Source organism: Syngnathus typhle, linkage group LG10, assembly GCF_033458585.1.
Source record: "Syngnathus typhle isolate RoL2023-S1 ecotype Sweden linkage group LG10, RoL_Styp_1.0, whole genome shotgun sequence".
NCBI classification, from domain to species: domain Eukaryota; kingdom Metazoa; phylum Chordata; class Actinopteri; order Syngnathiformes; family Syngnathidae; genus Syngnathus; species Syngnathus typhle.
The window spans coordinates 2,469,994-2,483,320 of NC_083747.1; the positions used below are offsets into that span (position 1 = coordinate 2,469,994).

At 42.2% G+C, this 13,327-nt stretch overlaps 1 protein-coding gene across 3 annotated transcripts; it reads right to left on the reverse strand.

The window, feature by feature from the left end:
* Window positions 1–763: 763 nt before the first annotated feature.
* Window positions 764–13,247, reverse strand: etv1 (ETS variant transcription factor 1). 3 transcript variants are annotated; one of them, XM_061289354.1, is made up of 14 exons: window positions 12,694–13,247; window positions 12,365–12,501; window positions 12,228–12,297; window positions 11,994–12,081; window positions 11,688–11,735; window positions 7,502–7,555; window positions 4,155–4,284; window positions 3,909–4,079; window positions 3,585–3,835; window positions 2,884–2,955; window positions 2,743–2,811; window positions 2,504–2,673; window positions 1,990–2,091; window positions 764–1,613 (listed from the first exon to the last, which is right to left on the reverse strand). In XM_061289354.1, the coding sequence occupies exons 3-14, from the start codon at window positions 12,273–12,275 to the stop codon at window positions 1,392–1,394; spliced, it is 1,425 nt and encodes a 474-aa protein (XP_061145338.1). In that variant the 5' UTR covers window positions 12,276–12,297; window positions 12,365–12,501; window positions 12,694–13,247; the 3' UTR covers window positions 764–1,391. The 3 variants fall into 3 exon arrangements, with proteins under 3 accessions (XP_061145338.1, XP_061145337.1, XP_061145339.1); XM_061289353.1 differs by having other exon boundaries at window positions 12,228–13,247; XM_061289355.1 differs by lacking the exons at window positions 11,688–11,735; window positions 11,994–12,081; window positions 12,228–12,297; window positions 12,365–12,501; window positions 12,694–13,247 and adding an exon at window positions 10,757–11,154.
* Between the last annotated feature and the right edge of the window lie 80 nt (window positions 13,248–13,327).

Sequence of the window (13,327 nt, forward strand, 5' to 3'; positions counted from 1 at the left end):
ACTTTGTGTGCCACAGCTGGAAATTGACAAGAGACTAGAATCTATTTGTCTACACGAAAACGAGCGCACACACACACACACACACACAGACACACACAAACACACATGCACACACACACACACAAGTATGCACCAGGATGTCTATCACTGTACTCAATATTAAAATTTTTATTTTGTCCAATATTGTCTCCCCTTATTTATCCAATTGGTATTTTACATTTTATTTCCAAAACATAATCCATTAAACCTAAATCCGTACCATTGAAACCACCCAATGATCTTTTTTTCAAACTCCATCCCCCCCTGACATTAAAAAAATGCCCAAAATAAGTCATAAAATCATCAAACAATCCCAAATGTGACATTTAAATCATCTATGAGGTTATGAATTCTTTTTTTTTTCCAATTTTACAGCTGGTTTACTTGAAATAAAATGTCTATATTATTATTTTTTTGGACAATTGACAAGAAAATAAATAGCCAAGTTAAAAAAAAAGTAATATGAGATTCATCTGCCGGGGTATTCGTATTTTTTTGGGGTGTGAACAAACATTTATTTAAATTGAAATTCCAGGTGAGAGACATGAGCAACCCACTCGATTTGATGGTCTCATAAAATGACACTCAAAAAAAGTCTTCATTGAACAGTACGTTTATTATTGTGGTTGACAGATATTTAGAATAAGATACACGAGAGGGTCAAAACATTGGAAAGAGTAGGATGTACGTTCTGGAGGGGGGCGGGGGGGGGGGGGTGGGGGGGGCTTCCTAATCAAGTGTCCGGTCATTTCGTTGACGTCCATGAGTTCATCACTTCGATTGTTTTTTTTTTTTCTTTCTCCTGAACGTCTTTGATCCTTTTGACGTCTCCAGAAAGTCACATTGGCGCTCATGTTCTCTCAAAATGAGCACACAAGAAGGATGTAGCTTTGCTAAAATTCCCCAAAATACAGAATCAAAGTTTGTCCTGCTCACGGGGGGTCGAGTCTCTCTGAGGTGAGGCATGCTGGACAGTAGTCATCTTAATTTTCTTTTTAAAAAAAAACCCAAAAAACACTTAAGCTATAAACATAAAGTACGCCAAAGAGCCGTCAGGGTCCATAAAGTGCACGTCAACAAAATCATGTTGATGATAATAATTATAACCAAGATAATAATGACTGAGCCCTTGCGCCCTATTTTTTGGATGAAGGATCCTCAAAATCATTTTTTAAACTTTGACATCATGCTTCGCGTACATGACGGATTTTTTTTTTAAATTTATTTCGAATGAATTTTCTTCAAATTCAGCCAATGTCATTGAGCAGCATGTCAATTGGATGATTCTCGAGGACGGCCCTAAAATGTCAAACAAGTTTAAGGTAGGATGTTTTTCTCTTTGTCCCTGCCGTCTAGTAGACGTAGGCCTCGCTGTACGGGTGCGGCTGGCAGTAGGGCGTCTCCTGGGAGTAGGGGGCGCTCTCGTCAAAGTGCGACAGGGGCACGGTGTCCTCTTCGTTGACGTGACGCTCCACGTCGCTCTTCAGGACCGGACGCTGGTTGTCGGGAAAGGCCATGGAGAACAAGGCCTCCGGATCGCACACAAATTTGTACACGTATCTCTCGCCCGCCACCTGAGGTGGATGGATGTGGATAGGACGGTGGGAAATGGTCGGGATGGATGGTGGAAGTAACGGGAGCGATATTAAAAACACATGTCGTTGTCTTTCATATTAGAATCAAAGTTGTGCTGAAAGAATAAATTGTCTGTCTACATGTGTTGCTGCGCCGCACGTTGTCTCGCTCGTATTCTCATACGTACCGTAATTTTCGGACTATAAGTCGCACCGGAGTATAAATCGCACCAGCCATAAAATGCCCAAAAAAGTGAAAAAAAACAACATATATATGTATATAAGTCGCTCCTGAGTGTAAGTCGACCAAAAATATTAAAAAACCCGCGACTTATAGTCCGCAAATTACGGTAAACATTTTTCAAATTGGACTCACTTTCTGCATGATTCCCTTCTCGTAGTAGTAGCGCAGCGATCGACTCAACTTGTCGTAGTTCATGGCCGGTCGGTTCTTCTGGATGCCCCATCGGCGTGCCACCTGCGTCACACGCGCGTACGTACTTAGCGACGACAATAGCTGACGCTCAGCAGCTGTGACAAAGCTAAGAGTCCACGTGGCGCTAATGACGCTGATTAGGGCGTGCTGTAACTGTGTTCATTACGCCGCTCCGAGGAGGAAAGCAGATGTTGTGGCACCTGTCTGGCGGAGCGCCCACCTGCCCGCCCGCCAATCACCCGGCTTTCCTAACGCAGCCACTCTGGGGTCTTATTTCCCAGATTGCTGTCATAAATAAACTCCAGTAAACACCCAAATTGTTTTGTTCCTCTCAAAGATGGGGAAGAAATTGCAGCGTAATAATGCCAGAATAACCCCAAATGAACATTTCGTGGTATTCATTCGGCTTTTAGCAATTGAAGAACGCCGCTGCCATAAATTCAGTCGTCCTCACCTCCTCAGGTTCGATGAGCTTGAACTCCATGCCACGGCCCGTCCAGGCGATGAAGTGCGAGTTGGACGGGTCGTCCAGCAGCGCCACCAAGAACTGCCACAGCTGAAGAGATCCTCGTCGCTGGTAGGATGGACCCTCGCGGTACAGTCCAGCCTCCTGCTTGATCTCGCCTGAAAGCAGGAAGGACGCTCGTGGGCTATGTTTCACATCAAGCACGGTCTCGGGAGTACGGTACCCACCTTCCGCTTTTTCGGGCACCACGCAGGTGTCGTCGTAAAAGTGCCTGGCAACTTTGTCAAACATGCAACCTGGACAACGAGAAGGAGCGTGGGAAATGTTGCTGTTGTTGTTGCGATGGCTCCAAAGGTCATTGCTGGTACCTTCAGTCCGGTTGGCGTGTGCCAGGTAGCCATCTTGGCGCAGGTAAACCGAATGGCAACTGGGCACTTCCGCTGAAACCCAGGCAAGAAAGGATTTAAAAAACAACAACATGCTGATTCTGATCATGTATGATCAAATATTTTCGAGCGTAATATGTTAGCATTCGACGGTGTCATGAGCTAATAGCTTCATGACAGCGCAAGACAAATGAACCGTTCAATCTTTATCAGACTTCATCCGGCTAATGGGCGCGTGGCGGAAATGTGGCTAATTACGTTAGCCGTTGGCCGCACCCCTCCATACCATCCTGTCCTTCTGTCAACATGTCAAAATCACACACAGATTTTGTTTGCTTGTAGTCAAATGACTAGGAGTGCCATCGAAGCATTAAAGGTAAAGTGTACATCATAAATGGACGTGTCATCAAAGCGCTCCAGAATTTGAGCGTAGGCTTGAGAATGTTGACCGGCTGTAACCTCCGCCCACTCGCTTATTAGCACGCCACAGGAAATGGCTTCCAACACAGACCCACCAGAGCCCCTTTGCTTAATAATGGTCAAACTTAATCAACTCCACTACACTTCCTTAACCAGGCTTACGGTGGTGGGAAGCATCTGTATTTGTTTATTTTTACTTAATTCCATGACTTAAGCTAGCAGGGTTTTTTTTTTTCTTCGGAATAATTTTCGCAGTTGCTCACCTGAGTCGTAGTTGAAGTCGCGGGGCTCCTGCTTGATCATCATGGCGGCGGGGTACATGTGGGGCAGCGGCGCTCCCATCATGGCGGGATGGGGTTCAAACAGCGGGTCGGGGTACTCTTGCTTAAAGCCTTGAGGAGGGAAGGGAATGCTGGGCTCAGACATCTGACGCTGGTACAGGGGCCGCACGTCCCGGGACATGGTCGGCGGGGATGGGAAGGAGTGGCACGGCTCGGAGAGCTGACGGCGGAATCTGATGAACCAAGAGGTTTTTTTTTCAAAATAGCATCTTTGCTAGCCCTATGCTAGCATGTTGTGTTTCGCACCTGTGGTCCATGGCGTAGGCGGCATCGGGTAAGGAGGGCGGAGCGTGGGCGTAGGTCCGCTCGGGTTTGGGCGTGGGTGTGCCATGATGAAGTGGGGACACGGGGGTGCTACAAGGGGGCGTCACTGGGCTGGAGGGTTTCATGCCTGCGTGCTGTTTCTGCTCGTAGGCACTGCGGCACACACGGGAGATTCTTTGTGAGCATTTGTCGTTTTTGTGCAATGGCAAAGGGTGAGGAAGCGCATACCTGATGTTGTACAGGCACTTCTCTCCATACTGGAGCTTGAAGGGCCGCTCTTGGCTGCAGGTGGAGCTCAGCTCGGAGCACGGACTGTGCAGCTCCCTCTTGATCTTCAGCTGCAGGCCGTGAAACGCCACTACAGCAGGACACCAAACAGAACCTTATATGAATTCAAAAAAATTCCCAGAACTTCCACACGCCGTCCAAATTTTAGTGGACCTTGATCTTGATTGTGTTTGGCTCACTAATGAAAAGCATGCTGTCTAATCTCATTTCCAACATGTAGACCAACACAAGACATCATGGAAGATTCTTAGGGATGACATTTGGGGATTTTGGGAGGAGTTCCTCACATCTTGATTGACAGCTGCTGGATAAGTACAAGTGGATCTGCTCATGTCACATGACTGGAAGACGGGTTGGGGGGGCGTGACAATGCACGCTGGGGGAATGCCCTTTCGAGGTCATCGATCTGAGGTCAAAGAGACACTTCCTGCGGGGAGACCTTTGACGATGTTTGTGTGGAAAAAAAAGTGTTAGCAGAGAGAGCTTCTAAGAGGCCATTTTTTGATATGTTGCTGCTTTTTAAGTGTTAAATTGAATTGTTTGACAGTTTACAATTACAATAACATCTATGCTAATTTCCGTTAGCCTCTCCATGGCATAGCTTAAAATTCCTTTGTTAGATGAAAAGATTTGGTTGAATATTTTTTTGTGTAAGCTAAGTTCATTCTACACACTCAACTAAGTTCGATTAGAGCCAATAACAATATTTAATTGAACAGTGCGAGCGTCACAACGACATCCAAGAGTCACCCGTGGAAATGTCACAATGGATTTTCGACGGCGGGATGCCGAGGTACGCCAATCGATAGCGAGCGCAACGCCAGACGCTTCCTTTTCTTATATAGAATGTCACAGCCATCATGGCGTGATTGCTCTCATTATCTGCACATTGATTAAGAAGATGCTGGTGTCTTTTAAAAGACCTTCCACTGAAAAAATATACAATTTGAATTGAAATTTTCAGCCAAAATCAAATGAACAAAACTATTGAAATCAAAATGCCCGAAAGCACAATATCAGACATCCATTCATAAATATTTTCCAAAAAAAGAATCCTGGCTAATTAATGAGTCCTTGGCTGTGACATGTTGGACATTCTCAGGTACAAATGGTGTGTTTTTGCCGCCCATATTTGGCAGATCCTTTCCCGGTTCGTTCATTTAACAAAAAAAAAAATAGGGGGGGGGGGAAAAGGTTTTTTTGGCAAAGGGTGAAAACATCTTCTATTCCATTTTCACCTACTGTAGGTGCTGGCCTTCGTTGTTAAATGGCGGCGAGGCGGCGGAGACGGAACGTGTGGCCCCATTTTACACCTCCGCCGTTCCCCGCTAAGTTATGCTAATGGTAAGCATCTGTGGAGCTCAGACAAAGAAGAAGCTTCTTCCTTCTCCACGCTTCCACCATGCTGCTTCCACGCCAACGTGACATTGAAGACGACCGCCAAGTCAAAGTTCAAGATGTTGCGACTGGTTAAAAAAAAATAAAAGTCGCTGTTGATTTATTAAGCTATTCGTATTCTTTAGGCTACATTCTGAACGCCTATTGCATCACTTCTTTCCCCTCGCAATCTCACTTTAGGCTATCACGCATTTTAAACAGACCTTTTTGTGTTTATTTTGTCTTTTTTTCACACCATTTTAAACAGGTGAGAATTTGGAGTTGCGCTACTTCGGTGTAGCGCCACAACGCTAAATGAGGCTAAAAAGAAAACAAAGTCTCGCGCGATAAATTCGGCTCCGCTACACTTCCAATTCTAAGCTTGGACTCCAAACAAGCCTTTCTTTCATAACTATATCATTCAAAATGGTTTCTTTTCTAGAGACAGTGTGCACATTGTACACTTGTATATTTTCAAGCTGTGGTTTTGGGAAGTATTTACAGAAGCAGGGTGGGTGCCTTTGCGGTACAGAGCCCCAAAAAAAATAAAACCGCACTAAAATAATAGAAGCTAGCACGGTTTATTTTGGTGTATGTTGACGTCCCATCAAGTGCTATCCATCATTTTTATCTACACGGGCCTGCGTGGTGGTGGTGGTGGTATAGGAACCCATATGGGAGAGATGGCGTCTGGGATGCCCAACCACGGGGCCATCTGTCAGCAGCTTGCCAGTGTGCCAACTCAGCCGCTCAGATGGTCAGCAGCACTCCTGAAGGACAACCGGACCGTCACCCTGACCTCTTAGGCGGGATTTACAATCAACTACAAAGTATTTACCATTAAGTGGAGGTCCAGCAGTTACAGCTAAATTTTCGTCTCACGATAAAATACGGCAGCAGCGAAAAATCCCGATTTAAATGAAGCCCGATGGCTTTAATACGCTTCTATTTGAGCTTTCTTGGTCAATCAATCAATCAAACGGAAGTAAGGAGTCAAGATCAGAGGGAGCCCGTTAAACGTGAGGGTCACAAATGCTAAAAGTAGTTTCAAAACAGCTTGTCTGAAGGGTTTGTTTTTCTAAAGTGTAATCAGCTTGAACTTCTTGATGTGTCATTTCAAGTAAGAGGGAAGAATATTAGAAGGAAAAAAAAAAAAGAAAAAAGGAAGACCACCTAGTGTTTTTCGGGGCCTGGAATGCCAACCTGCTTCAATTCCATCCGAGTTAAACCTTTTAGGTTTTCATGACCAAGACAAAGTGTTGTTGTTGTTTTTTTTCCAGGCATGGGTCCTTTAGATTTGCTTCCTGCTACGTCCACCTAATTTTGCGAAACATGGTGTAACTGCTTTTTTTTTCCATGCACTGGATTTTGTCCAAAATGGCTGTTTTAATCCAAAACGGGTTAAAGCACATTGGGAAGAAATGTTTGGTGTCCTTTGGCGTCCTGTCCCAAAGACATGTGGTCCCCACTGGTGGTGCCCCCCCCCCCCAAGTCACATGGCAAAGCAACCAGGTGAGACTAACATCACCTTCAATTTCAATCCCGAGTATTCTTAGAAATATTGCGAGCAGACGCGCTTTCGCAGCGTACGACCATAGCGAGGGGCCAAAAAGAAGAAAAATCCCGATTTAGAGGAAAGTGTGCACAAAAAGCACTTTGAGGAGAAAAAAAAAAAAAAAAAGGTCGAGGGGCCTCTCGTGAGATGAGAACATTTCTATTCTGGATTAAAAAAAAACAACCAAACACCTTCCTTTCCTTTTACTGCCTCCCCCCCAAAATCAGGTGACACTCAGCCTGGCCCTCCCAATGTTAAAAATATCCTCTAAAAACAATATTCATCCCTATGCAAATAAGCACACACACGCTCACACACACACACACACACGTGCGCAAAGTGTGGTGGCACTCACAGTTTTCAGTCTGGAAGTCTGGGACGAACTGCTCGTCATTGTCGGGAACTTGAGCTGCAAGCACAAAGAAGACAAGACAAGACACCTTGAGATGTTTGTGATGTTGATCCCAAGTCCAACACCGCCTCCCCCCTCCCTCAAGGACCCCCGAGTGAACATCAAGATGGAGCTGCTGCTTCTTCTTCCTATTCTTTGTCTTTCTTCTTGTAAGCCACCAAGCCGCTTCAACGTGGAAGCCGCTTAAAATGGCTTCTTCACAAAGAATAATAATTAAGAAAATGATCATTAGAATGATAATGATTTTGGTTGGTGGGATTAAAAAAATAAATCGAAGAAAGTAAGCAATTTCAATTTCAACTTTTGGACCTGATATTAATTGTGCTGGTGCATATAAAAAATAATAAAAATCAGTAGAATAAAAATATGCACCTGGATATTCCAAACTGATATTTTCACAATGTTGAATATTTTCTTTGTTTTTGTTTCTTTTTTCCAAATGTTCTTGTTTATCTAAAAAGAGTTATTTAAAATAATACATCTTTAAAGTATTGAAAAAATAAATTTGCTATTTACAGTTGCCAAGGATATGATCATTTTAACACCAATTATCTGAGTCATTACCAAAATAATTACTTAAATAGAAACCAAAATAATTACCAAATTACTTAAATAGAAAATTGTATCTCAGGAAAAAAAGAAAAAATTATAATTTGCAATTCAGTTTGTAGAAACATACATTTAAGATTTTTTTTTTTAATTTTTCACAACATTTTAAAAGTGGATTTGGGTTTGATCATTTAAAGTCCGACATTTGACAAGAGCTGTACCAACAAAATCAGCCCTTAAAAACAACAATTCTCCATTTTCAAATATGATTTAAATTCAACCATTTTCATTATGCAGTACTGTTGTATGTCACCATAATAAATCAATTTTTTTTTTTTTGTAGACGGTTTTGAATTGTTTGGATCATGAGAGCAAAATCTCAGCGCAATGTTGCTAATTAATACGCTTTTGAATGCGTAGGTGACTCTATTCACCGTTTGCTGGCATGCCATCACGCAGTCTCCCATTGTTAGCGTCTTCTAATTGGCTCCCCCCTCCATCGCCTGCTGAATGTTACCTGCTACCTGCGCACCTGCCCGCTTGGCTCTCCCAAAAATGACCTAAAAAAAAAAAAATCTAATTCCCCAACCCGGACACTGCGCCAATCAAGTTTCAACGCGGCTATTATCGCCTCTATTTATACACATTAGCTCCAATTAGCATAACACGTTTCGACATGTCTGCTTTTCATTCTTTCACTCTGGACGAGAGAACGATGACACGATTTAATTGTTCGTCATCCATTTATTTTATTTTTTAAATATTGTGGATCTGATTTTTTTATTTCTGAATGACTTCCTGTACTTTGTACTTGTTGACCAATTTAAGGTTGTTGTTTTTTTACACGATGAATAAAGAGGATGATTTGGAAAAGCAGAGGGAGCTGAAATAAAAGAGAAAAGAAACTTTGTATCTCTTGTTTGGCATCATGTGCACACGGGGAAATCTTCCAAGCAGCCACACACACACATTTCTGCCACCTATTTTATACACACTCAAATGGTTGTCTTTTTTTTTAAATATTATGCTATTACAAACTAAAACCTTTTTTTGGGGGGGGGGGGGATATAAAACGGGAGTAGACATTTTTGCTTTTAGCAGACGGCTTCCAACGTTGCCATATAAAAGCAAAGAGTAGCAATTTCAAGCATTAAAAGACTGACGTCTCATCGAATCTACAACTAAAGTACAAAAGTGTTTTGTAATTGCAAAGGGAGAAGGAATAAAAGATTTTGCTCGGACTGAGCTTGCTGTGTTGCCACGCAGACGTGCATGGCAACCAATGGGAAGCATTTGAAAGCACAGTAGGCTTGAAAATTGGACATTTTGGAAAATGTTTGGCTGAAGAAACGGACACGGGAAGGAAGAAAGGAAGTGAAATAAGGTACTTGCCCCCCCCCCCCCCCAAAAAAACAATTCCACCATCCATAAAATGACATTCATTGTCCAAAGATTTGTCCGAACGTTTACACGGCACCTGCCAAAGTTCCCTCAAGTGGGAAATTCAGCCCGGTTCCCCGAGTCCTTCCTTCCAATTACCTCTCCTAATAAATCTTGGCTTATAACAGGACAGGAAGTTAAGAGCCGCCGTCGTCGTCGGAAGTGTCATCCTGAGCCGGGATCAAATATTCATTCCATATTCAACATTTTCACCCGCTGTCAAATCAATTTCTTTTTAATACAAAGAAGAAGGAAGAAGTATTTTGAAGTTGCTTGAAAGGAGAATGATGGCTGCAGATGACACTTTGGAAATACACGCGCTTATCTAGGAAAGGAAAATTGGTGAATCTTATCATCTCAGTATGAAATATTGTGCTGTCATTTTGAGACAAACTGTTTTGTCGGTTTAACATGCATTTGAAAAAAACTCCAAAAATATGCTAAATATTATTTTTGTTGACAGAAAACACGTACCCGGTTGTCACAGACTTAGTTTTAGAATTCCAAGATCATACTGCTGATTATTGTTGGGGTGACAACAAAAAGCTGCATTTCAAATTTTGGAATTCTTTGATTTTTCATGGAACTGCTTATTTTAAGGTAAAGGTGAGCTTTAGCAGTATTCACTACAATACAGGAACACTAGAAAAAAGCCGTACATTTCAAAGTGATTTTCATTATTATACATTCAAAATTTCTGTTTGATTTAAAAAAAAATATATATATATTCATACAAGATGGCAGCCTTTTGTAGAAACGAATGAAACAAATAAGCACAAACACTTTTTAGGATTTACGTGTCGTCAAAAATGTACTTTGAAATGTATAGAATTTGCCGTATTTATTTTTTAATTAAAAAATTGATATATGGCCAACAAAAAACATTTAGCATGCAAAAATTCACATTAAAGTCAACTTTCACTCATGTGCTTATTTACTTTGAATTATTGTTCAAATTGTATTATAAATGCAAACTTTTACATTTGAATGCCGAGAAGAACATTTGAGGTAACAACCCCGAAAGATATTTCCTCTTCGGAATTGTAACTCCCCACAAATCTGCTCAGTTCTTTGTGAACTTCCAAACAACGACATCAACATTTTAGCTTCAACCAGTTAAGAAGCCATTTCACCATTCAACAAAATGAAAACGCTTCACTTCATCATAAAAAACAAAGTTGCACACATCTTGTCGAGAGTTGCACTAACCAAAAGTTGTGCGCTGCAGACACGATGGAAAGAGGACGCTGGCGCTTAAATCCTGAAGCATCCCGTCTCACTTAGAGCGCAGTGAGCCAGTCTTGCCATGGGAGGAAAAACATCTCAAAGAAGAGCACAAAAAAAGTCTGCAAGAGAAAACTTTGAAAAAAGCAAAAGCAAAAAAAGTGTCTTTTTCTGTTGAGCGCGTCAGGAAAAAGTGGTTAGATCCATTCTTGTCTTTTTGTGCAGGCGAGGAGGAGCAGGAGGAGGAATTGAAGCAGACAAGGTGATGATGCAGCTGGAGATGATGGAGAAGAGGAAGAGAGAGAAAGAGAGCGAGAGAGAGAGAGCAAAGGGAGGCGGCGCAGCAGCTCCCGCCAAAAAAAGCCCGGCAGACACTGAGCGTTGCACAGCTAATTTATGATGACACTCCCACAGCTAGAACCTCCTTGCTCTAGCTCGAGACCCCACCACTCCACCCCCAACTCAAACCAAGACAACCCCCCACCATAATGTCTGCAGGTGCCTCTTTCTAATTGGATTTTTATAAAAATCGTCTCTTCAATATTCAGATTTGAAAGAAAAAAAAGAGCTACATTTTAAATCATGAGTGTTAAATCAGTGTTGAGCTTGACGCTAAAACATTTTGAAGCATTTTTTTTTTTAATTCAACAATAAGTGAGCAGATCCATGAGATTTGAAAGATTTCTGAATTTTTAAAGATTGCGCAACTTTCTCATATATTATGGCTGTATTTTCAAAACTCAAAATTCCACTTATATAATAGAATTAAAGCAATAATTACAAGTAAATTTTATGTATGAATTTTTAATTTGGCCTCAAGCTCATGTTAAAAAAAACTGGGGACCTTGCTAATATTAACATATTTAAACAATTTTTTTTTTTTTGTTTAAAAAATATTTTAGTCAAGATAGCTCACCTTCTGCCAGCCAGATCTCCTGCAATCGATTCAGGTCTTGGAAAAGTTCTGCAGATGGGTACCCAAAAAAAAAAAACGGCCCAATTTCAAGACAAGTCCACTCCAATCACTACATTACATGTTGCTAACATGGCACCGTAAGGAAAATAGCACCGCTTTGTATAATAAACAATTTTAAAAGTTGAAACTGTGTTGGATGTGTGCCTTTAAGGGGCGTGGCCTCATCACAAAAAGTGCTGTAATGCAGCTGCACACAAAAAACAACAATTGGATTGTGGCTAAAATGTTTAGCGGCCGTGAAATTACCTTCAGTGTCCACCGACAGGTTGGACTTAATCAACTTTCTCCTGACGTTTGATGACCTCTCACAAATTCTCCTCTTTTTCACCGTCTTCTGCAAACACACACAAATCGATTGTGTAATTGAATGAATGACTGAGTGAGCCTTAACAAGCTTAAACATAAACACTCTTTTTTTTGTGACACATTTAGACAGGAAAAAATAAAATTCGGAGAATTCTTGCATGTATGCGGACTTACTTTGGCGAAACCGTGAGGGACCTGCTGGTCGTGGGATTCTTCCATCATGCATCTGCTAGGATTTTGTCAACTGTAAGGGAATAATTAACAAAATGGTGAGAAGTACTAATACTTGTTTTCAATTTTAAAACTGATACCTCTTTAACTTTGGTTGATGACTAAAGTTGGATATTCCGCAATAGTTTCAGCAAAGTCCCTGAAACAACTGGGGGGGGCGAGGCATGAGCGAACTGCAAATGACTAACACAGCCTCTGATTGGTTGCTTTTCCACATCTAATTAAAAATACAAAATGGAGTCTGAGATTTTTTTTTTTACCAAGTTTTTTTTTGTCAGATTCAGTCAGGCAGTTTTAACAAATATGACAAAAGGTTCAAATTGCATACGTCCTTTTGTGAATTAATTTTCCAAGTCTTATTCTAACTGCACTTTAGGAAAAGTACTCTGGAAAAACGGACTGTACTTACAGTTTTCTCCGGAGGTGCAAAGCGGCTTGAGGGTGCGCGCACGCCGAGCTCGCTCGGAGCGCACTGCTGCTGCTCGCTTGGCCGCCTGGCGTCGCCTCAGCGTGGCCTCCCGCGGGGGAGTAAGCCCCCTCCCCTCCCCCCAACCACAACTCCTCCTCCTCAACCTTCTCCACTGTCGGCTGACTTGCACAATGACAGTAAAGTGTTTCAAGTTTTGAAGACATTTGAAGAAAGTTATCACTGGTAACGCACACAGCAAACAAATTTGTCTCCATGTTTTGATCCCACTGTGGTAGTTTGTAGTTCTTTTCCTCACTCTGGGAATCAAAACACACTAAAATGTTTCCTTATTGTGATCATCAGGCAGCTTTTTGTTTGCTTTCGTAAAAAGGCCGCTGACCTGAGTTGAAGTTTACAAGCGATTGAAGGCCGGATCTTATCTTTACGTCTAACACTCCACCTGAAAGGCGGACGCATCGGAAGCGCCGCGACGCTGCCATCTTGGATCCAGGTAGGTTTGCGTTAGCGGCTGACGCAGATGCGACGTGAGGGCTCACCGCACTCGCTGAAACGCCACCTGACAACGACGACCGCCGGTCTGATGCCTCGGACAACTTGGAGGGGGGGTAAAAAA